Genomic DNA, 24946 nt, shown 5'->3' on the forward strand with positions numbered 1-24946 from the left:
AAAACACATTAATGCTAGCACAGCCACACACAGGCTAAAAGATCACATCAAACTTCCCCATAGGTTACTTGCTCGATACGCGAGAGAGAGCGAGGGGGTTGAGAGATGGAGGAAATCGAGAGAGAGCGAGAAAAACAGTTGCAGAATAGAACACAGAAATATAATTCTAAATTCTATGGAATTCTGGATGGAACCAGAACTTGGGAAGAATCATTCTTCAGATTGACATAAATGGGAAGGGCAAGAATGTGTTCTTTGTTTGTACCCCTACAACATATCCTACGGGTTCAACAGAACTCACCAATGCAGACAATCAATGTGGTCCCTTAAAAACAGCAAACGTATTATATTATTCTCATAACGTGTGGTACATATACAAAATATTGGACGACCATTAATTTAAAAGCAAATCCCTATTCCCTACATAAGGCTCTGGTGAAAGTTAACGCACTATGGGTCCTGGTCAAAAGTAGTGCACTATATAGGGAATAGGGTGCAATTTGGGACACATTCTAATCTGATAAAACGTAATCTGTTGGGGAAAATGTTTGTTTTATTTCATCACCTGCTAAAAAAATAAAAAGCATTAAGACGTATTCTGACCTGCCTCTCGAGGGAAAGTTCCAAGGTCAAATCAGAGCGGGGACCAAATACTATTTCAAATACTTCAAACTGAGCTTGCTTGAGCGTCCTGGCAGAACGGAACCAATAGAATGGCCTCCGTGCAGGCTAAAGCAAAACGCTAGAAGTACTTGAACAATTTCAGATAGTATTTGATCCCAAGTCTGGGTCATACAACAGTAGTAGTAGCTAAATCCTTCGGCCAAAAGTGGCACCATTTTCACAGAGCTAATATAAATAGGGTGTGGATCATCATCATCATAATACACAACCAATGTCAGCAATGTCTGGAATTCAGTACCCGAACGTCAACGTGTGAATTTCAATTGACACCCTATTTTTACTTAAAAAAGGTGCACTTCTTTTGGCCAGTGCCCTAGAGTACTATGTAGGGAATAGGGTGCCACTTGAGACACACCTTAGATAACAGATTCCACCCCAGCCCTTACCCCCTTCCCAGCCTCCCCCAAAACCCCCTCCATATCAAACCCCCTTTCCTCCACCCTGTTGCACATGGAACCCAAAGTCCTCCGTCTCTTCGCCTGTCTGTTGCCTGATTAAAAAGTGCTGTGATCAGAGTACCCTGCTGTCACTACGCCAGGCCCATCTCCTCTAGAACACTTCTCGGAGACTCGTCCTCCTGTAAGGGGGAGACGGGGAACAGATGGCTCAGACTACATGGTGACAAATAAAACTACATTAATAATGGTTAGGTATTAAGTCATAAGGCCCGATTCAGACTTTTATATAACAGACTCAACATGGACTTAAGTTAAAAAATGGTTTTACTTAAGTCTGTGTTAAATACATTTATCTCAAGCCTGAATAGGGTCCATAGTGAGATAGAGACACCCGATAGAGGTCGCCAGACTGGTGTGCTGGAGTTTTTCCTTTTTAATTAAAGAGATCACTCCTATCATATACATGCAGCCTAATTTTGACATTTAAAAAAAAAAATGAACTTTAAACCACCTATTCAGTACTTATCCTTTGCCATCCGTTTTGAAATGTGATTTTTGTCTGTATGCATTATGTTTGCTGCTAGATGAATTGCCTCACTGAGGACATTGACGTTTTTTCAATCTGAATCCTACCTCCTGTAGTAGGTCGGCCTGTTCGATGGCCTTGAGAACACTCTTCTTGGACGTGTCTTGGATCTCCCCCCCCATCAGAAACTCATCCAGTATAAAGTAGGCCTTCTCAAAGTTAAAGATGATATCCAGCTCACATACCTGCCAGGGCACACACACACACACACACAGACAGGGAGCAATCAGAATCACCTTTATTTGCCAATCACATTTACATATATCAGGAATTTGACTTGGTGAAATGGTGCCAACAGCAATAGACAAAATAGACAGAGGAATTGACACAGTCTACGTACAGTATATACAGGAAGCCTACACCAATTACACGATAGAAGAGTATAAGCACATTTATAGTTGAGGATATACAAGGAGAGAAGCTTGAGCGAGAGGAGAGCAGTGTTTTCCACAAGTACATGGAGGAGCCAGCCATATAGAAAAAGGAGCCAGCCAAGTTCCCCTGGGCTGGGGGGTTAAGACATTTTTGCCGAACAAGCCCTATTTTGGCGGCTTCTGGTACATTCTAACGCTAGATTGTATTTTCAACCTGCACCAATCAGGTAATAACACTGATCTAATTTTATTTGCACTTTTACAGTGTTCGTTTCATCAGCTGTTGTATAATATGATATAAAACATAGGAAAACAACATTTTGACTGCCATTGGGCCTTTAAAGAACCCTGTAAGAGTCCGCTGACATTCACAGGCTTTCAGCTTCCTTTTAAGAGTCATTTTCTCAGCTATCTACAATACAGGTATGACAGGTATCGGTTGTCTCAGGTAGCCTGCGAAAGCCAGCATGGATAAAATGCAATGATTGACTAATATTTTCCATATTCTAATAATATCATGTGCCAACATATCTCCACGGTCTGTGCCATGGTGAAACTTACACTCCTGTAGATCTGAAATAATTGGATGGTGAAAATTGCCAGCCAACCAGAAAAGCAAGGTGAAGAAATTCAGACATTCAGGACAATCCTTTGTAAAAAAAATAATTTTGCAAGCAATTAGGCATTTAGAATTAAATGTGGAGTGGAGCTGGATAGTTCTACTTGACTTGAGTGGGTCGAGTCACTAACGTGATCTTCCTGTCTGGTTTTGCGCCCCCTCGGGCTCATGCGGTGGGGGGAGATCTTAGTGGGACATACTACCCGGAGACAAAGCGGTGTAAGTTGGTAGTCTGTTAATTTCCCTCTGGTGGTCTGGGGGCTGTGCTTTGGCAAAGTGGGTGGGGTTATATCCAGTCCGGAGGTATCGTCGAATGGGGCCACAGTGTCCCCGACATCAGTCTCCAGTATCTATGCTTTAATAGTCTATGTGAGGGGCTCTAGGGCCAGTCTGTCATATCTGGTGTAATTCTCCAGTCTTATCTGGTGTACTGTGTGATCTTAAGTATGCTCCCTCTAATTCTCCCATCTTCTCACCCTCTCAGAGGATCTGAGCCCTAGGACCATGCCTCAGGACTACCTGAGCCCTAGGACCATGCCTCAGGACTACCTGAGCCCTAGGACCATGCCTCAGGACTACCTGAGCCCTAGGACCATGCCTCAGGACTACCTGAGCCCTAGGACCATGCCTCAGGACTACCTGAGCCCTAGGACCATGCCTCAGGACTACCTGACCTGATGTCTCCTGGCTATCCCCAGTCCTGGACCTGCTGTTTCGACGCCATCTCTCCCCCGCTCTACTGCACCTGCTGTCTCAACCTATGAACACTCGGCTATGAAAAGCCAACTGATATTTACTCCTGAGGTGCTGACCTGTTGCACCATCTATAACCACTGTGATTATTATTTGACCCTGATGGTCATCCCTACTGAACAAAAATATAAAATGCAACAATTTCAACGATTTTACTGAGTTACAGTTCATATAAGGAAATTAGTCAATTGAAATAAATTCATTAGGCCCTAATCTACAGATTTCACATGATTGGGCAGGGGCCCAGCCATGGGTGCGCCTGGGAGGGCACAGGCGCCCCCCACTGGGGAGCCAGGTCCAGCCAATCAGAATGAGTATTTCCCCACAAAAGGGCTTTATTACAGACATAAATACTCAGTTTTGCCGGGTGGCTGGTCTCAGACAATCCCGCAGGTGAAGAAGCCGGATGTGGAGGTCCTGGGCTGGTGTGGTTACACGTGGTCTGCGGTTGTGAGGCCGTTTGGATGGCTCTAAAACAACGTTGGAGGTGGCTTACGGTAGAAAAATTAACATTCAATTATCTGGCAACAGCTTTGGTATACATTCCTGCAGACAGCATGTCAACTGCACGCACCCTCGACTTGAGACATCTATGGCATTGTGTTGTGTAACAGAACTTTACATTTGAGTGGCCTTTTATTGTCCCCAACACCAGGTGCACCTGCGTAATGATCATCCTGTTTAATCAGCTTATTGATATGCCACACCTAGAGAAATATTAACTAAAAGGGGTAAACAAATTTGTGAACAAAATGAGAGAAATAAGCTTTTCGTGCGTATGGAACATTATTGGGATCTTTTATTTCGGCTCATGAAAAATGAGACCAACACTTTGCATGTTGCGTTTATATTTTTGTTCATTAAAATGAACGTTTGAACATCTTGAACGAATGATCTGTCCTTAATTGCCATGTACTGTTATAATCTCCACCCGGCACAGCCTGAAAAGGACTGGATACCCTTCAGAGCCTGGTTCCTCTAAGTTTCTTCCTAGGTTCCTGCCTTTCTAGGGAGTTTTTCCTAGCCACCGTGCTTCTACATCTGCATCGCTTGCTGTTTGGGGTTTTAGGCTGGGTTTCTGTATAAGTACTTGGTGGCATCGGCTGATGTAAAAATGGCTTTATAAATACACGTGATTGACTTGATTGGTTAATGCTGGGCTCTGCACGCAAAAAAAATGTATGTGACAGAAGAAAATAGGCTAAGTGGATTTTGAGTCATGGTTACAACATTATTATGGGACGTGCAAATTCATGCGCTCTTTCTCCGTGTAAATACATTTGACTGCAACCACAGCGCACACAACACACACACACAATTACCTGTCATCGCTCACTTTGTGACTGACAGGAGCCTGTCCTATCAATAGATGGCTGGAAGATGCATGTCGTTCATTCTAATGGGAGAGGGCTCGGCAGACTTTGTCTGACTAACAAATTGAAAAGTAGCCTAGTTCATTTAAGTGGAAAAAGTAGCCGGCTGAAAATGTGTCTAAAAATGGTCTACAAAGCCGGCAGACAGCACTAGTGGACAATATTGGGGGAGGGAGAGAAGACTATGGAGAGTTCAATAGATCAATAGAGGGACCGTGAGGGAGAATAAACAGCATATGATGCGAGACTTACATGAAAATCCTTCGATTGTCCGGTAGTAAAATAGAAGAGAGGCAGGGAGGATGAAATGGAAGAGAGGCAGGGAGGATGAAACGGAAAATATATGATAAGCCAACGAGTGGAGGTGAGAAATAAGCAGTTGGAGAGAGAATGCAGTTGGCTAAAGAAGAGATAATGAAAGAGTTGGCTGGAGAAGTCGGAATGAGAGAGAGAGCGCGAGAGACTCACGCTGCCAAAGTACTTATCCAGCAGCTCTACGAAGCGGTGGATGACCTCTAGAGTGATGAGTTCGTTGTCCTGCTCCTCCACCGCACAGCAAAAATAGAGACTGGCATACCTATAGAGCACACACACACACACACACACACACACCTTATTAGTGCAAACAGCATGCAGAGGCGGAATGGAATGGAAGGAAGGAACCCAGAAAACCCCCACACTGTCTTTGGGTTATTGAGGTTCAACACACCCACACCTTCTTCATTGAGGTTCAGCTCAGAACTAAAAAGGGGGAATCCATGGATCTCCTGCCAGTCAGTAACCCAGGGCCATGTTCTGTAGCCAAACGTAGATAGAATGCCACGAAGAGGGCATGCTTCTTCTACAAAGCATATTTCTATCTGAATGTTCCAAAACGTTGCGTCCTACTGAACGCGCCCTTAGACAACTAATAACTACTGACAGACAAGCTTGTTATGCTGATGTGTATGATGCCAGTCTATGCAGTGTGCTTGGCAACTCAAGGGTTGTGCACTATACCATGTGTAGGGTTGTGTGTAAGGTTGTGTGTGTTGTTTCCCAACTGTGGCCCTGGACAAGCACACCTGATTCTACTTGTCACCTAGTCATCAAGCCCTTGACAAGTTGAATCAGGTGTTTTTTGTCTGGGGCTACAACAAAAATGTATGCTGTCGAGGGTACTTGAGGACCAGAGTTGGGAAACACTGTATTAGAGCATTAGCGAAGTCAGCTCTTTGGCTCACTCACCTGGCCAGAAATAGGTACTGCAATACACCGCAGAGAGCACTGTTGAGTTTCCATCAGATTTACCTCAGTTCTTCCTATTTCCATCTACATTGCCTTCAGAAAGTATTCATAGCCCTGGACTTAATGCACATTTTCTTGTGTTACAGCCTGATTTCAAAATGGATTCAATTGTTTTTCCTCACCCATCTACACGCAATACCCCATAATGACAAATTTAAAACCTGTTTAGACATTTTAGCAAATGTATTGAACATAAAATACATATCTAATTTACATATGTATTCACAATCCTGAGTCAATACATGTTAGAATCACCTTTTTGCAGCGCTCACTGCTGTGAGTCTTCCTGGGTAAGTCTAAGAGCTTTGCATACCTGGACTGTACAATATTTGCCCACTATTCTATTCAATTCTATTAAATAAGCTCTGTCCAATTGATTGTTGATCATTGCTAGACAACCATTTTCAAGTCTTGGCTTATTCAAGTCTTGCAATAAATCTTGCCAAGCAGATTTGAGTCAACACTAACTCGGCCAATCGGAAACATTAAATGTTTTCTTGGTAAGCAATGCCAGTGTAGATTTGGCTTAGTGTTTTAGGTTATTGTCCTGCTGAAAGGTTAATTCATCTCCCAGTGTCTAGTGGAAAGCAGACTGAAAAAAACACTAGGATTTTGCCTGTGCTTAGATCCATTCCGTTTATTTCTATCCTCAAAACCCCCCAGGCCTTAATGATTGCAAGCATACAGTACCCATAACATGATGCAGCCACCACTATGCTTGAAAATATGTAGAGTGGTACTCAGTAAGGTGTTGTATTGGATTTGCACAAAAACATAAATTTGCATTCAGGACAAATAGTTAATTGCTTTGCCACATTTTTTGCAAACATGCTCTGACTTGGGGCCAAGGCCAAGCCACTGGTACTTTTCAGCTTGCATTTACATAAGAATGGCTAACTGTGAACTTTAAAACCTTCTCACTGAGCAACTTGATACAGAGGTTGTTGATTCGGCACACCCCAAGTCTTTAGTGTCACACTCCTGGTGGAAACAATTACACTAGAGCACAACATTAACACTAGGCTTGGGCGGTATCCATATTGTCATACAGACCTTGTGCCATATGGGGATATCCTGTAATACCGACACAGAACACCAGGGGTACTATTTTCTAACCCCACCGCCTCTGTAATACGAAGGTTAGCAATGCTAACAAGTACATGTCAAATCCCATAGAGAATGCTAACATTGCAAACATTTTATACAGTCTCTGACCTAAACCATTTTCAGGACGGACATCCCAGATCACAAAGTAACTTGCTACTCACAAAACAAAATGTTAGACAGCAAGGATCTTTATCCAGGAAGGGATTCTCTGCTGTTACAAAGCGAAGCTGGACTTGGGAAGAAGGTAACCACTTAGCTAGGTAGCTAACTAGATACTAAGTTAGCAAACCAAATGTGCAACTGCAGAGCCTTCACCAGATTTTAGACAGTTAACTTAAGTCAAATTATATCTAGCTGGCAAACATTTCATTGTGAATTCCATACTGTAACTAGATCACCTGGCACATGCTGCACAGTAGTGAGTGACTCACAAGGCTCCGTTCTCTGGTTGTTGTGTGCTTGTAAACAAATACAACATTACAGGGGACTACCAGTAAGTGTCATATTGAAATGAAGAACGCAATCTCCTTTATCTCCTAACGTATTGCACAAGTTGACTGCAGGTATTTACTTTAAAAGTACCAAAAAATATTCACATATTTAAAAAAAAACTTTAAATAAATAGTTTCAAAGGTATTAAAAACCATCCCGTGGCTATTTCCAAATACCCCGGTATACAGCCCGAGCCTAATTAACATAAGAACACTGGCGACACGCAGTCTTAGGTGGAAGTGCAGCATATGATAAGCTTGCACAGATTCACTGTGGTGTAGGTTACTGTAGGATCCTCTGGGCAACTTCTACACCGAGTGCTGTGTGTGGATGGCTTCTGTATGAGATGTGGGAGGTGGAATGAGTGTTCAAATGGTGAGTCACTGAGCATCAGTTGGAATGGAAAGTCAAATCTGTGTTTTGGGGAAACAATACCAAACACCCTTCAGAGACAGCCTGGGTGATAATGCCAGGAGACAGGTCGGGACACACACACACAGTAATGTCAAGTGTGTGTGTGTGTGTGACAGGTCTGTCTCTTTTAATGGCCCCCTGGAGCCACTTTTGAAGAACAATTATTACCAGTAGAGGGAAGGGTGGGGGGGGGGGGGGCATCTTAACATTTAGTGTAGTTGCCTGGTTTGGCTCCCTCACATGGGCAAGTCTGAATACCATTGTGAGAGTTGTACAGGTCTGTGGTAAGAAGATTGAATGGAGAAAGCAAAAGGCTCTCCGAGACATTTACAAAGAGCGCAAACATAAGGGGCAAATAAATCATTTTGGATCTTACACCGCCACCACTATTGTAAAGTGGCTGTTCCACTGGATGTCATAAGGTGAATGCACCAATTTGTAAGTCGCTCTGGATAAGAGCGTCTGCTAAATGACTTAAATGTAATGTAAATGTAAGAGCCAGTTCTGCCATTAGGGAACAGACTCAGGACCTCTTAAAACCAAGAGAGCCACTAACAGCTTTGTACCGGCATCAGTATGGCTTTTAAATCATAACAGTTGTGTGGTTTACGTGTATCTTGTATAGGCCTAAACCTTGTAAACATTGGTAAGGTCACGTGTGAACGTTGCCGTTTATATGTCTACTATACATCTTTATCTTATTCGACCTGCCACAACTGAAGTTCTTTCTGAAAAAAAAGAAGTCATTCAATTATTGTGTGAGTGAGAGACAGTGGGAGAGAGAGTATGTGTGTGTGACTACAATTCCAGACACTTATGTAAAGCACACAGTACCCTTTGTTGCACTTTTTCAAGTGTGTGTTTGTGTGAACAGAGTGTGTAGCAGCTACATGCCGTCTCACACAACCATGAAAAAAAAACACTTTTCAAGGATTTCAATGGCAGAAAAATCCCTGGTGTGTGAGTGTATTCCAGTACCTCTTGTAGACAATCTTGAGGTCCCTCCACTCCAGGAAGCTGCACATCTTGGGCTTGCGGGCCAGCACCACCTGCATGAGCTCCCTCACCATCTTCTTCTTGTCCCTCTCGGCCGTGGCAGTGTACCACTTCTGGAGACGCAGCTTCCCCTGCCGACTGAACAGCAACATGAAACGCATCTAGAAAGGAGGGAGACCAGGGAGAGTTAATGTCAGTTTACAGGGGGAGGAAACAGGTGGGGAGAAAGACAGGATCGGAAACAGGATCAATAGCATACAGAAAGGAGACCAGGGGACATTAGTACCAGGTAACTTCAGGATGAACTAGTGTGTACAACAGACAGAACATAGAGGGTAAAACAAAGAGACTGAAATAGACAGTTCCGCATAAAGCGGGAGGACTTTTGGAGATGCAGCTTCCACTGTCGACTGAACAGCAACATGAAACGCATCTAGAGAGGAGGTGGTGGGACAGCAGACAGGGCAGAGAGGTCGTGATATGTAGGCCTACACATATTAGGCAGACACAAGCTAACAGAGAGTAAGCAGTAAGACCTAATTCTGGACACGCCACACGGGGTTAAGCTTTCGCGCCGGCGCAGCAAGTCTCATATATTAGCAACCTGGACTGGGTCACAAAACAGGAAAAGGGGGATCATAAGTATGATGGGGAAAGAGATATTGCTCCATGTACAAAGACAAAAAAAAAAAAACGACCATCAGATCTGCATAAAGAGAGAGAAAGATTATGAGCGAGAGAAAGAGAGTCAGTGGGAGAGAGAGAGGGGAGGACAGACAGACCATACTTTCTATGTCACAAGTTTAGTAGGGCCTACATGTGTGTCTAGATCTACATATCAACCGTGTTAATATTGACATGGTGGAAAAAGTACAGTAACAGACTACATCTCCCACCGGACTTGTCCTAGTTATCGAGACCCTCCCTGGAACACAATCGCCAATCTCTGCTTTTAAACTCCCTGGCACCACGTGGTGTGGTGGAGAGTCAATCTCCTAGAGACTGCCTGGCCACAAATGTAGCACATACTCTAATGTTAAACTAGACTACTAACATCAGTGCCATCCTACAAAATCATCTGTGAAAGTCACCTTTTGAAAGGAGTATCATTCTACTTGCATTCAGTGTGTGTGTTCTCAAAAACACTTCAGAGGGCGAGAGAGGGTAGTGAGCTCATGGGCTCCTGGGTTCTTCTGCAAAAAAATATAGAATTAGAGTTGGATAAATGTAGATAAGCCCGATAAACCTGTATAAATTGTAGTTTATACAGGATACTAACCTCAACATCAAAACCTTGAATCCAAATTCCATACCTAAAACATTGATTTTGGACAAAATTACCTGAATGGTCTATTACTACCAAGGACTATCAAGAAAAAAAAACTAACAAACCAAAACCTGCAGAAGAAACACAGCGCAACCTAAAAATACAATCCAACACAAAACTGAGTGAGTAATGTTGAGTCTGAACCTACAAAAAAAAGAACCTCTAGGTAATTTTGTTATACAAAGTTGAATAAGGCTACCAAGCTGCTAGGACAGAACTGACCTGGCTGCAACTTCAATTAGCACTTAAGTGTGAAGTGAGAGGTCTGAAAACTCTTGAGCCTGACAATGGCAGGAGAGATTCCCTACCCAAATGCAGAGGCCATTGAAGCCCCATTGCTTATCCCTGTGCAGAGGTCATTACAATACAGTACCCCATGGATATAAAACATAACACTGCATGGAATAAGTACAAAAAAAGCTCCTTAACTTCTTTGGGACTGGGGGGGCAGTATTGAGTAGCTTAGATGAATAAGGTGCCCAGAGTAAACTGCCTGCTACTCTGCCTCAGATGCTAATATATGCATGTTATTAGTAGTATTGGATAGAAAACACTCTGAAGTTTCTAAAACTGCTTGAATGATGTCTGAGTATAACATAACTAATATGGCAGGAGAAAACCTGAGACAAATCCAACCAGGAAGTGGGAAATCTGAGGTTTGTAGTTTCATTTAAGTGATTGCCAATCCAATATGCTGTGTCTATGGGGCCAGATTGCACTTCCCAAGGCTTCCAGCAGATGTCAACAGTCTTTAGAAAGTTGTTTGAGGCTTCTATTGTGGAAGGAGGTCGAATAAGAGCTGTTTCAACAAGTGGACCAGGTTGTGGCCAATCAGTTGTTTACTGCGCGGGTGCGCCGTTCCTTTTTTTTCCTCTGTAATGAATACGCTATTGTCCGGTTGGAATATTATTGAAGAATTATTATAAAAATACCCTAAGGATTGACTGTAAACATCGTTTGACATGTTTCTACAAACTGTAATGGAACTCTTGACTTTTAGTCTATATTTTGCGCTCACGCATTGTGTCTTTGGAATAGTGAACTAAACGCGAACAAAGCGGAGGTATTTTGACAAATATGGACGTAATCGAACAAAACAAACATTTCTTGTGGAAGTGGGAGTCCTGGGAGTGCATTCCGATGAAGATCAGCAAAGGTAAGTGAAGATTAATAATGCTATTTATGGACTTTGGCGGGTAACTGTATGGCTTGCTTTTGTGGCTGAACGCTGTTCTCAGATGATTGAATATTGTGCTTTTGCCGTAAAGCTTTTTTGAAATCTGACACAGCGGTTGCATTAAGAACAAGTTGATCTTTAATTCTATGTAAAACATGCATCTTTCATCAAAGTTTATGATGAGTATTTCTGTTATTTGATGTGGCTCTGCAATTTCTCCGGATGTTTTGGAGGCATTTCTGAACATGGCGCCAATTTTAACAGAGGTTTTTGGATATAAATATGAACTTGATCGAACAAAACATACATGCATTGTGTAACATTGAGTCCTGGGAGTGTCATCTGATGAACATCATCAAAGGTTAGTGATTAATTTTATCTATATTTCTGCTTTTTGTGAAACCTCTCTTTGGTTGGAAAATGGCTGAATGCTTTCTGTGACTAGTTGCTGACCTAACATAATGATATGTTCTGCTTTCGCCGAAAAGCCTTTTTGAAATCGGACACTGTGGTTGGATTAACGAAAAGTGTATCTTTAAGATGGTGTAAAATACTTGTATGGTTGAGGAAATTTAATTATGAGATTTGTTGTTTTGAATTTGGCGCCCTGCACTTTCACTGGCTGTTGGCGAGGTGGAACGCTAGCGTCCCGAACGATCCCAGAGAGGTTAAGCCCCACCCTCTTCAACATATACACTGCTCAAAATAATAAAGGGAACACTAAAATAACACATCCTAGATCTGAATGAATTAAATATTCTTATTAAATACTTTCACATAAAATCACACAAAAATTATCAATGGAAATCAAATTTATCAACCCATGGAGGTCTGGATTTGGAGTCACACTCAAAATTAAAGTGGAAAACCACACTACAGGCTGATCCAACTTTGATGTAATGTCCTTAAAACAAGTCAAAATGAGGCTCAGTAGTGTGTGTGGCCTCCACGTGCCTGTATGACCTCCTTACAATGCCTGGGCATGCTCCTAATGAGGTGGTGGGTCCCCTGAGGGATCTCCTCCCAGACCTGGACTAAATCATCCGCCAACTCCTGGACAGTCTGTGGTGCAAGGTGGCGTTGGTGGATGGAGCGAGACATGATGTCCCAGATGTGCTCAATTGGATTCAGGTCTGGGGAACGGGCGGGCCAGTCCATAGCATCAATGCCTTCCTCTTGCAGGAACTGCTGACACACTCCAGCCACATGAGGTCTAGCATTGTCTTGCATTAGGAGGAACCCAGGGCCAACCGCACCAGCATATGGTCTCACAAGGGGTATGAGGATCTTATCTCGGTACCTAATGGCAGTCAGGCTACCTCTGGCGAGCACATGGAGGGCTGTGCGGCCCCCCCAAGGAAATGCCACCCCACACCATGACTGACCCACCGCCAAACCGGTCATGCTGGAGGATGTTGCAGGCAGCAGAACGTTCTCCACGGCGTCTCCAGACTGTCACGTCTGTCACATGTGCTCAGTGTGAACCTGCTTTCATCTGTGAAGAGCACAGGGCGCCAGTGGCGAATTTGCCAATCTTGGTGTTCTCTGGCAAATGCCAAACGTCCTACACGGTGTTGGGCTGTAAGCACAACCCCCACCTGAGGACGTCGGGCCCTCATACCACCCTCATGGAGTCTCTTTCTGACCGTTTGAGCAGACACATGCACATTTGTGGCCTGCTGGAGGTCATTTTGCAGGGCTCTGGGCAGTGCTCCTCCTGCTCCTCCTTGCACAAAGGCGGAGGTAGCGGTCGTGCTGCTGGGTTGTTGCCCTCCTACGGCCTCCTCCACATCTCCTGATGTACTGGCCTGTCTCCTGGTAGCGCCTCCATGCTCTGGACACTACGCTGACAGACGCAGCAAACCTTCTTGCCACAGCTCGCATTGGTGTTCCATCCTGGATGAGCGGCACTACCTGAGCCACTTGTGTGGGTTGTAGACTCCGTCTTGTGCTACCACTAGAGTGAAAGCACTGCCAGCATTCAAAAGTGACCAAAACATCAGCCAGGAAGCATAGGAACTGAAAAGTGGTCTGTGGTCACCGCCTGCAGAATCACTCCTTTATTGGGGGTGTCTTGCTAATTGCCTATAATTTCCACCTGTTGTCTATTCCATTTGCACAACAGCATGTGAAATGTATTGTCAATCAGTATTGCTTCCTAAGTGGACAGTTTGATTTCACAGAAGTGTGATTGGACTTGGAGTTACATTGTGTTGTTTAAGTGTTCCCTTTATTTTTTCGAGCAGTGTATATCAACGAATTGGCAAGGGCACTAGAACAGTCTGCAGCACCTGGCCTCACCCTACTAGAATATGAAGTCAAATATCTACTGATTATCTGGTTCTTCTTTCCCTAACCAAGGAGGGCCTACAGAAACACCTAGATCTTCTGCACGGATTCTGTCAGACCTGGGCTCTGACAGTAAATCTCAGTAAGACAAAAATAACTGTGTTCCAAAAAAGGTCCAGTTGCCAGGACAACGAATACAAATTCCATCTTGACATCGTTGACCTAGAGCACACAAAAAGCTATACATACCTTGGCCTAAACATCAGCTCCACAAGTAACTTCCACAAAGCTGTGAACGATCTGAGACAAGGCAAGAAGGGCCTTCTATGCCATCAAAAGGAACATAAAATTCAACATACCAATTAGGATCTGGGTAAAAATACTTGAATCAGTTATAGAACTCTTTGCCCTTTATGTTTGAGGTCTGCTCATCAACCAAGAATTCACAAATTGGGACAATAAACAATTTGAGACTCTGCAAAAATATCCTCAGTGTGCAATGTAAAACACCAAATAATGCATGCAGAGCAGAATTAGGCCGAAACCCGCTAATTATCAAAATCCAGAAAAGAGACGTCAAATTTTACAACCACCTAAAAGGACGTGATTCCCAAACATTCCATAACAAAACCACCTACAGAGAAATTAACCTGGAGAAGAGCCCCCTAAGCAAGCTGGTCCTAGAACTCTTCACAAACACAAACAGACCCCACAGAGATCCAGGACAGCAACACAATTAGACACGGCCAAATCATGAAAAAAACTAAATGATAATTCCTTGACACATTGGAAAGAATTGACAAAAAAACAGACCAAACTAGAACGCTATTTGGCCCTAAACAGAGTACACAGTGGCAGAATACCTGACCACTGTGACTAGGGTTGCACATTTTGGGGAATATCCAGAGGTGGAAACTTTCCGTGGGAATTAATGGGAATATATGCAAATTAATATTAATGCCATTTAAATGTAGATGTTTTTTACATTGGATATATTTACCATATCATATGGAGACAGAAACTTAAACCTTTTACCTTATCATAAATTTCACTGAACAACAAAAGGGAATATTGAATGATCCCCAATGATCCATTGCATCTCCCAAAACCATTTTCAACATACATCTGCACAATGATAACCAAAGCTTTACTTTCTAGACTTTCTTCCTCTCAGGCTTCCATGTCTTCTCCCTGGACCTCCTCAAATGTCCACCTCTTGAACATTGACTCTGAGGCCTCATCTTCACTGTCACTTTCCAACCTTGTTGAGGATGGCTCATTGTCAGGCTCAAAAAGCCTCAAATTTGCCCGGATGACCACCAATTTTTCAACCCTTGTATTGGTCAGTCTGTTACGAGCTTTGGTGTGTGTGTTCCCAAACAAGAACCAGTTGCGCTCTGAGGCGGCTGATGTTGGGGGGATTTGGAGGATGATGGAGGCAACAATGGAAAGAGCCTCAGATCCACAAAGTTCCTTCCATCGGGTGGCTGATGAGATATGTTGGCACGACTGCCATATTGCATCTCCACCCCAAAGCCAGACTGCCAACAACCTTGCCTTCATCCAGGCCAAGGTGGCGAGATACAGTAGTGATGACACCATAGGCCATTTTGATCTCTGCACCAGACAGGATGCTCTTGCCAGCATACTCAGAACTGCAGTTTCCTCTGCTTGGAGCAACATCTCTGCAAGCAGAGTCTGAACATCAGATAGGATGGCATTGTCTCCCTCGATCCATGCAATGACTACTGCTACAGGTTTCAGGAGTTTCAGGCTGCATAGCAGTCTCCCAAAATACATCATCCAGGAGGATCCCCTTGAGGGGATGTCCATATCGGCAGACTGTGATAAGGCAATTTCTTGGAGAGGCTCCTTCCCCTCCAGGGGACTGACAAACATGATAACAACACCACCCCAACAGGTGTTGCTGGGCAGCTTCAATGTGGTGATCTTATTCTTTGCTTGGTGAGGTAGATTGCTGCTATAACTTGATGACCCTTCACATACCTAATCATTTCCTTGGCTCTCTTGTAGAGTGTATTGATTGTTTTCAATGCCATGATGTCCTTGAAGAGCAGATTAAATGCATGAGCAGCACAGCCAAAGGGTGTGATGTGAGGGTAGGACTCCTCCACTTTAGACCAAGCAGCCTTCATGTTCACAGCATTTTCTGTCACCAGTGCAAATACCTTCTGTGGTCCAAGGCCATTGATGACTGCCTTCAGCTCATCTGCAATGTGGAGACCAGTGTGTCCTGTGCTCTTGTAGAATACTGGTTGAGAGTTGGAGATGTAGTTAATTATTCCTTGCCCACGAACATTCCACCACCCATCAGAGATGATTGAAATACAGTCTGCTTTCTCTATGATTTGCTTGACCTTCACTTGAACTCTGTTGAACTCTGCATCCAGCAAATTAGTAGATAAAGCATGTCTAGTTGGAGGGGTGCATGCTTTGCGAAGAACATCCAGAAATCTCTTCCAATACACATTGCCTGTGAGCATCAGAGGTGAACCAGTTGCATACACAGCTCAAGCAAGACATTCATCCGCATTTCTCCGACTACATTCCTTCATTGAGTGAAAATTCTGATTCCAGGAGGACCATGAGCTATTACTATCGATAAGGTGTCAGATTCCTAATTTTCCCCTCGAATAGAAGTACAGCGGCTTTTGTCAGAGGTTGTTTGTTGTGAGCGCTGAGGGAACTTTATGCACTTGGCCAGATAATTCTGCATCTTTGCTGCACTTTTCACATATGATTTGGCACAGTATTTGCAAATGTACACAGCTTTTCCTTATACATTAGGTGCAGTGAAATGTCTCCACACATCAGCTAGTGCCTGTGGAATTTTCCTGAAAAGGATTAGAAAAAAATGAGTAAAAAAAAGTACAATTCCATGTACAGACAAATAGTTAAGCAGTTAGATTAACCTCTTGCTTCTACCTGAGACGCTTGCGTCCCAACTAGAGCTCTGGAAATGCAAATGCGCTACGCTAAATGCTAATAGTATTAGTTAAAACTCAAACGTTCATTAAAATACACATGCAGGGTATCGAATTAAAGCTACACTCGTTGTGAATCCAGGCAATAAGTCAGATTTTTAAAATGCTTTTCGGCGAAAGCATGAGAAGCTATTATCTGATAGCATGCACCAATACACTACAACACAAAAGCCACGCAGGGGACGTAAACAAAATAATTAGCATTTCGGCGTTACACAAACCGCACAATAAAATAGAAAACAGTCATTACCTTTCACCATCTTCTTTGTTGGCAGTCCTAGATGTCCCATAAACACTATCGGGTCTTTATTTCGATTAAATCGGTCCATATAAAGCCAAGATAATGTTATATGTAGACTGTGTGATAAACAAAAAAACAGCGTTTTCAAAACGTAACGTCATTTTTTAAATTCAAAAAGTCGACGATAAACTTTCACAAAACACTTCGAAATACGTTTGTAATGCTACTTTAGGTATTAGTAAACGTTAATAAGCGATAAAATTCATCAGGAGGCGATGTAAAGATCATTAGCTGTCCGTCTGGAAAAATGTCCGGCTAGAAACTCAACGAAAATATCCGGTCCTAGACCTGAAGAAATACGGTGCCCTGCATGTGTTTGACCAAGAAAAAACTCGAAGGGAAATGACAAGACTCTAGACACCGTGTGGAAGCTGTAGGTACTGCAACCTCAGTCAATTAATTGTGGTTCACCTTTATCAATGGGTTCAAGTAGCGCATGGATATATTTTCCCATTTTCAGTGATCAGTTTTTCCTGTGCTTTTCGATGTAAATGCCGTTCTTGTAACGGTGTTCGTCTGTTGAATGAAGAGAGTCGGACCGAAATGCAGCGTGTAGGTTACTCATGATCTTTAATAAATGAAAAATGAACGATACATGAAATAACTGTGAATCAAAACAACAAACGGAACGTGAAACTAATTACAGCCTATCTGGTGACTACAACACAGAGACAGGACAATCACCCACGAAATACAACGCGAACTCAGGCTACCTAAATACGGTTCCCAATCAGAGACAAAGAGAAGCACCTGACTCTCATTGAGAACCGCCTCAGGCAGCCAAGCCTAACTAGACACACCCCTAATAATATGCAATCCCAAATCCTATAAAACCCCAATACGAAACACAACACATAAACCCATGTCACACCCTGGCTTACCCAAACATATACCAAAAACACAAAATATAATGACCAAGGCGTGACAGAACCCCCCCCCTAAGGTGCGGACTCCGGGACGCACCTCAAAAGCATAGGGAGGGTCCGGGTGGGCGTCTGTCCATGGTGGCGGTTCTGGCTCGGGACGTGGACCCCACTCCATTAATGTCCTAGTACCTCCCCTTCGCGTCCTGGGATCATCCACCTTCTCCGCCGACCATGGCCTAATAGTCCTCACCCAGATCCCCACATAACTGAGGGGCAGCTCGGGACAGAGGGGCAGCTCGGGACAGAGGGGCATCTCGGGACAGAGGGGCAGCCCGGGACAGAGGGGCAGCCCGGGACAGAGGGGCAGCCCGGGACAGAGGGGCAGCTCGGGACAGAGGCTCAGCTCGGGACAGGGGCAGCCCGGGACTGAGGGGCAGCCCGGGACTGAGGGGAAGCCCAGTACTGAGAGGACGCCCAGCACTGAGAGGACGCCCAGTACATAGATGAAGCTCAGGCAGGTAGTAGGCTCCGGTAAATCCTGGCTGGCTGGCAGATCTGGAAGAGACTGGTTGTCTGGCAGATCTGGAAGAGACTGGTTGTCGGGCAGATCTGGAAGAGACTGGTTGTCGGGCAGATCTGGAAGAGACTGGTTGTCGGGCAGATCTGGAAGAGACTGGTTGTCGGGCAGATCTGGAAGAGACTGGTTGTCTGGCAGATCTGGAAGAGACTGGTTGTCTGGCACTTCTGGCGGATCCTGGCGGCGCTGGGCAGACTGGGAGCACTGGCGGCGCTGGGCAGACTGGGAGCACTGGCGGCGCTGGGCAGACTGGGAGCACTGGCGGCGCTGGGCAGACTGACAGCTCTGGCTGCTTCATGCAGACTGACAGCTCTCTGCAGACTGGCAGCTCAGGCTGCTCCGAACAGGCACGAGGCTCCGGCAGCGCAGGAGAGGAGACAGGCTCTGGCTGCGCTGAACAGGCGGGAGACTCCAACAGCGCAGGAGAGGAGACAGGCTCTGGCTGCGCTGGACAGGCGGGAGACTCCAACAGCGCAGGAGAGGAGACAGGCTCTGGCTGCGCTGAACAGGCGGGAGACTCCGACAGCGTAGAAGGGAAGGAAGGCTCTGGCTGTGTAGAACAGGCGAGGCGCACTGAAGGCCTGGTGCGTGGTGCTGGAACTGGTGGTATAGGATCGAGGACACGCACAGGAAACCTGGTGCGGGGAGCTGCTACCGGATGACTGGTGTGTGGAGGTGGCTCTGGATAGACCGGACCGTGCAGGCGCACTGGAGCTCTTGAGCACCGAGCCTGCCCAAGCTTACCTGGCTCGATGCCCACTCTAGCCCGGCCAATAGAAAGAGCTGGTATGTGTCGCAGCTGGCTCTGCACCCGCACTGGAAACACCGTGCGCTCCATAGCATAACACGGTGCCTGCCCGGTCTCTCTAGCCCAACGGTGAGCACAGGGAGTATGCGCAGGTTTCCTACCTGGCATAACTATTCTCCCTTCTAGCCACCCCCCCAATACATTTTTTGGGGTGACTTTCCGGTTTCCAACCGAGTCGCCGTGCTGCTTCCTCATACCTGCGCCTCTCCGCTTTAGCTGCTTCTATTTCCTCCTTGGGACGGCGATATTCTCCCGGCTGCGCCCAGGGTCCTTTACCGTCTAATTCCTCCTCCCATGTCCAAATCTCCAAATGGTGCAGTCTCTCCCACTGCAACTGTTCTTCACGATTAACAGGGAGAGTAGGCTCAGGTCTGACTCCTGACTCAGCCACTCTCTCTCTGCGCTTTCCCCCGTTACTTTCCGTTTTCGCTCTGCGCCGCCGTGCTTTCCTTTTCGACTCCATTCGTCTATAGCCCTCTTCGCATTGCTGTAGGGAATCCCAGGCGGGCTCCTGCACTCGCTCTGGATCGGCCGCCCACCTGTCAATTTCTTCCCACGTAGTATACTCCATACTTCTGCTGTCCATAACGTCGTCCTTTAGCTCCTGCCAGTTTACACGCTGCTCGGTCCGTGAGAGGTGGGTGATTCTGTAACGGTGTTCGTCTGTTGAATGAAGAGAGTCGGACCGAAATGCAGCGTGTAGGTTACTCATGATCTTTAATAAATGAAAAATGAACGATACATGAAATAACTGTGAATCAAAACAACAAACGGAACGTGAAACTAATTACAGCCTATCTGGTGACTACAACACAGAGACAGGACAATCACCCACGAAATACAACGCGAACTCAGGCTACCTAAATACGGTTCCCAATCAGAGACAAAGAGAAGCACCTGACTCTCATTGAGAACCGCCTCAGGCAGCCAAGCCTAATTAGACACACCCCTAATAATATGCAATCCCAAATCCTATAAAACCCCAATACGAAACACAACACATAAACCCATGTCACACCCTGGCTTACCCAAACATATACCAAAAACACAAAATATAATGACCATGGCGTGACAGGTCTGGTAAAGCCACAGCAGTGATTTAACCAGTTTTATAAACGTCTGAGTGTTTTCTATCCACACAGACTAAGCAAATGCATATACTATATTCCTGGCATGAGTAGCAGGGCGCTGAAATGTTGCGCGATTTTTAACAGAATGTTCAAAAAAGTAGAGGGTAGAAGCAACAGGTTAAACAACTCCTTTGCAAGATAATTTTTTTTAAATGAAACATGTATGGGAACAGATTAATTAACATGGTAGCAAAAACTAACTAGCAGAAATTGTTAACAAGTTAGAAATTATTTAAAACACACTTTGCTGTAGGCTACCATTTACTAGTTAACAAAACAATCATGTAAGTCATAAAATATATTCACCCCACCCAGTATTGTAATCAAAACTTACCAGAAAGCATGTAGTCCTTAGCTCAGACAGTGTAGTAGCGTGGGCTCAATAGCATCTCATTAGTGTGCAAGATCTTGAGAATCAGCTGTACATGTGATGGAAGAATGCAAAGGGCTGCAATTCCATTGAATTGGGGATAGTTTAACCAAAATATGCCACAAGACCCAGAAATGCCTTGTGTATCCCACAAAAAAAGGTTCACTGTTATAAGCTAACTTTTTTGATGAATTTAAGCAAAATTCCCAAAATATCCAGGCTTAACTTCCCATGGAAAATTACCATAAATTTACCGGAAAGTTTCCGACCCTATGCAAACCTAACTGTGACTGATACAAAATGAAGGACATCTTCAACTATGTACAGACTCAGTGAGCATAGCCTTGCCATTGAGAAAGGCCGCCGAGGGCAGACCTGGCTCTCAAGAGAAGATAGGCTATGCGCACACTGAACACAAAATGAGGTGGAAACTGAGCTGCACTTCCTAACCTCCTGTCAAATGTATGACCATATTAGACACATTTCCCTCAGATTACACAGACCCACAAAGACTTTGAAAACAGATCAAATTTTGATAAAGTCACATATCTACTGGGTGAAATACTAGTGTGCAATCACAGCAGCAATATTTGTGACCTGTTGCCATAAGAAAAGGGCAACCAAGGAAGAAAAAACACCACTGTAAATACAACCTATATTTATGTTTATTTGCACATCATTACAACACTGTATATATACATAATGACATTTTAAATGTCTTTATTATTTTGGAACTTTTGTAAGTGTAATGTTTACTGTACATGTTTTATTATCTATTTCACCTGAATTGGCAATGTAAACATGTGTTTCCCATGCCAATAAAGCCCCTTTGAACTGGAATTGAGAGAAGAGAGGAGGACATGTGACAAGGGAGTGTGAAGTAAAGAAGGCCATGATGTGTATAAGAATAGACTAGCTTCCTTTTGGGAGATTATGCTTAAGCTCATCTGTGTCAGATCCTACAATGTGATGTGATTTAGCAGCAGCAGTCCTACTTAGTTATAAAGCAGTCAAAAGACCAACCATATTCTAGCCTGTGCCCAGATCCGTTTGTGCAGTCTTGCCTCACTTCTATGGTCAAAGGACCCACCATATTCTAGCCTGGGCCAAGCTCTGTTTGTGCTGTCTTGCCAACTCCTATGGTCATTGTCACACTGCACAAACATATCTGAGACCAGGCTAACACTATTCAACTTAGCCAACACAGTATACAGGACTATGTACATTATATCTAAAACACAAATATTGGTACAAACCATCCCTCTTCAAGAAGCAATGGCCAGCCAACCACAAATATTAGTACAGTACTGGTAATCAAATATGACTGACAGCAAGTGGGAGTCTATTTGTGTAATCATGCCAACTCCTTGTCATGCCATGCCAACTCCTTGTCATGCCATGCCAACTCCTTGTCATGCCAAACAAGAAGTTGACATGATAGTACAAACAGATTGTCACTCCAGGCTAGTTAGCTAGTTAGTTGGTGACCACGAAACATAGATGCAAAGATGAGCTACACATTATTTTAGGTTAAAAACACAGAACTGGACAGACCGTACAAACTCTACTGACACCAATCAATTTACAGTCAACTGCTTTGCTAGTTCCACTTTACTTACAGTCGAACCCACTCAGTGCTTTCTCTCTAGTGTTAATCTGACAGAGAGGAGAAGACATGGAAGGGGTTTTATGTTCTGTAGAAGGACACTGGTGAGGACAGCAATACCCTATATTGGAGAGTAGTGGTGAAGGAAGGGAGTGTAGGTAGTATTTACCAAGTTGCAGGGTGTCCAAACATTGTCCAGAGTGAAAAGTGATTTGGTGATGACATTTCAGATCCTTATGTTCTAAAATACATTTTACCAAGATAAATATGAAGATTAGTGTTCTGAATTGTTCAGTGAGGTCTTTCTCTAACATATCATTAACACTATCTGCAAAAAGTTGGATTTCGTAACTTAATACATCTGATAATTAGCACCGAGCTCTGTTGACATAGCGGTCAGGTTTCTTGTAACAACTTCTGAGGATTTTACATTTTGTGGTCTTCCAAGTTGTTACTGCGGGTCAAAAAAAATTAAAAATGCATGACAAACGGAATTAAATGTAATAGGCTAAGAAAATAAAAAGCTTGGTATACGCTCAGTGCTTCGTGGACATTTCACAAGAGATACGCTTGTTTTTGTGAGAAATCTTGAAAAAGAGGAATTTCGTATTAAAATGAAAATCATATGCTAAAATATTTAAAAACTGCATGTCGTATCAAAATTGATATCCATCTTAACTGCAGATTCGAGAAGAAAGATGAGTTCAATGGTAAAGTTAGCCTGTCGGGTAACCAGTATCCTTAATTCTTGCCCAGAATCCAGCCCAGCTGACTCGATGCAATTTTCCTGATATTTGAACACTTTTTCCCCCTTCTGGACTCCATTGATTTAGTCACCCTAATTCTGACCCTTGTAGGACAGCAAAAACTCCAATCAATAGCTTTTTAACATATTGTGATCGAGACATGAGTTTTGGACCAATGGTTTTCTTAAAGGATTATCCACACACTTAAAATATTATTTTACCCATTGGTCAAAATATGTGTTTTGATTGGACACCCTTCAAGTTGACAAAGGTGGCAATTGTCTAATAGTCAACAGTTTATCATTTTGTCCACAGTAAAGGTGCAGTAAACAGGCAGCAATACAAGAGGCAGCCTAACTGACAACCAGATCAGCAAAAGAGAAAGGGGTGTCTGAATAGTTTAACACCATTTTATCAATACACATCGATCATTATATCAATGTAGCTAGTGCAGGGTCAGTGTTGAGGGTCACAGAGTATCTGCAACGTGTAGGCAGTCAACAGCCAACTTTACAGCTGTTAACACCAACTATATACACACACTAACAATGACAGTAACCGGAGGAACATGTCAAACTACCTAGTTCAAGTGTACATTTCGTTGAAAGCAAACAAAACCAGCTAGCAAGCCAGCTATTTGGCTAATCACGACATCTGGCTAGCTAAACAAGTGTCAAAAGGCTTAGTTATGCAAGGTTACCTTCGAAGATAACTTGTTAGCCAGTGAGCTCAACATACATCTTCCTAGCGAAGTTAGAATTTAGACTAGGCAAAACTCTAATGTGCGGCCTGTCCACTAGCAAACAAGTTGGCTACTGTACCTGTAGCTATGTTAGCATTAGCCACTGTACCTTGCTAGCCAACACAGGTGGCCAACCAGCTTGCTTCACTCTGCTTCCTGAAACCATACACCTTGCTTGCAGCTAAGGTAATGAGCTAACCGGCTCTTTATGGCGAAATTACTTACCATTTTATCAGGCTCACAACGCAAATATTAACTTGGATCTTCGTATATGAATTACTTGATTTTTCTTTTCGTTTTAAACACAGCAAACGTCAACATTCCATGTCTGTTTCAGAATACTACGGCTCGAGCGAGCAACTCATTCAACCAGCTAGCTAGTAGGAGCGATTCCGGTGACAGACGTCAGCTGTTCCCCTCCTCAGTGAACATGCGCATTGCGCATTTTGAGGCAACCGGTCAAGTCAGTTTCGTAACCAAGCCAACCGAGGCGAACTCGCTAGATCTACTAGGTCTATTTCAAACAATTTCATAACTAAAACTAAATATGTATGTAGACACAACGCTGTGTCGTTTGAGTTTAGGAGTTGATTATATTACATTTGAAATCTGATTCTTGGTGCTCTAAGATTCTTGGAGGATGAGGGGGGGGGGATCATGTGTCTCTCGTATCAGTACAGTATGTTCGGATGTTGTTGCCATGACAAGACGGTCGATGTGGTTTCCATGGAAACTGAGTTCTTACGAGGTGATGGCCAAAAAGTGTGCGTTCAGTCAGCAAGATAGAGATTTTTATAGATTTCTACACAATTTAGCATGCCAGTTTTATCATAGGCTCTACAAATAATTGCTTGAAATATTACATTTAAGCCTACTCTGTTGCCTAAAGTGGCTGCAACCACAACAGGTAGGTTACAGA

The 24946-nt window shown here is 43.9% G+C and overlaps 1 protein-coding gene across 1 annotated transcript; it reads right to left on the reverse strand.

Moving 5' to 3' along the window:
- Nucleotides 1–1102: 1102 nt before the first annotated feature.
- ap1s1 (adaptor related protein complex 1 subunit sigma 1) lies at nucleotides 1103–24438 on the reverse strand. Its single transcript, XM_029666441.2, has 5 exons — nucleotides 24253–24438; nucleotides 9066–9244; nucleotides 5256–5364; nucleotides 1716–1853; nucleotides 1103–1261 (listed from the first exon to the last, which is right to left on the reverse strand). Exons 1-5 carry the CDS (start codon nucleotides 24253–24255, stop codon nucleotides 1214–1216), a joined length of 477 nt encoding a protein of 158 aa, XP_029522301.1. The 5' UTR covers nucleotides 24256–24438; the 3' UTR covers nucleotides 1103–1213.
- Nucleotides 24439–24946: the final 508 nt, after the last annotated feature.

The sequence above is a fragment of the Oncorhynchus nerka genome, linkage group LG8 (genome assembly GCF_034236695.1).
Source record: "Oncorhynchus nerka isolate Pitt River linkage group LG8, Oner_Uvic_2.0, whole genome shotgun sequence".
NCBI classification, from domain to species: Eukaryota; Metazoa; Chordata; class Actinopteri; order Salmoniformes; family Salmonidae; genus Oncorhynchus; species Oncorhynchus nerka.

Excerpts from the sequence above, each read along its gene's own strand:
- ap1s1 (XM_029666441.2), bottom strand. Across the intron at positions 1,854-5,255 it reads TGGATAAGTACTTTGGCAGC|GTATGTGAGCTGGATATCAT; the intron begins GTGAGTCTCTCG and ends GTGCCCTGGCAG. Across the intron at positions 1,262-1,715 it reads AGGCCGACCTACTACAGGAG|GAGGACGAGTCTCCGAGAAG; the intron begins GTAGGATTCAGA and ends TCCCCCTTACAG.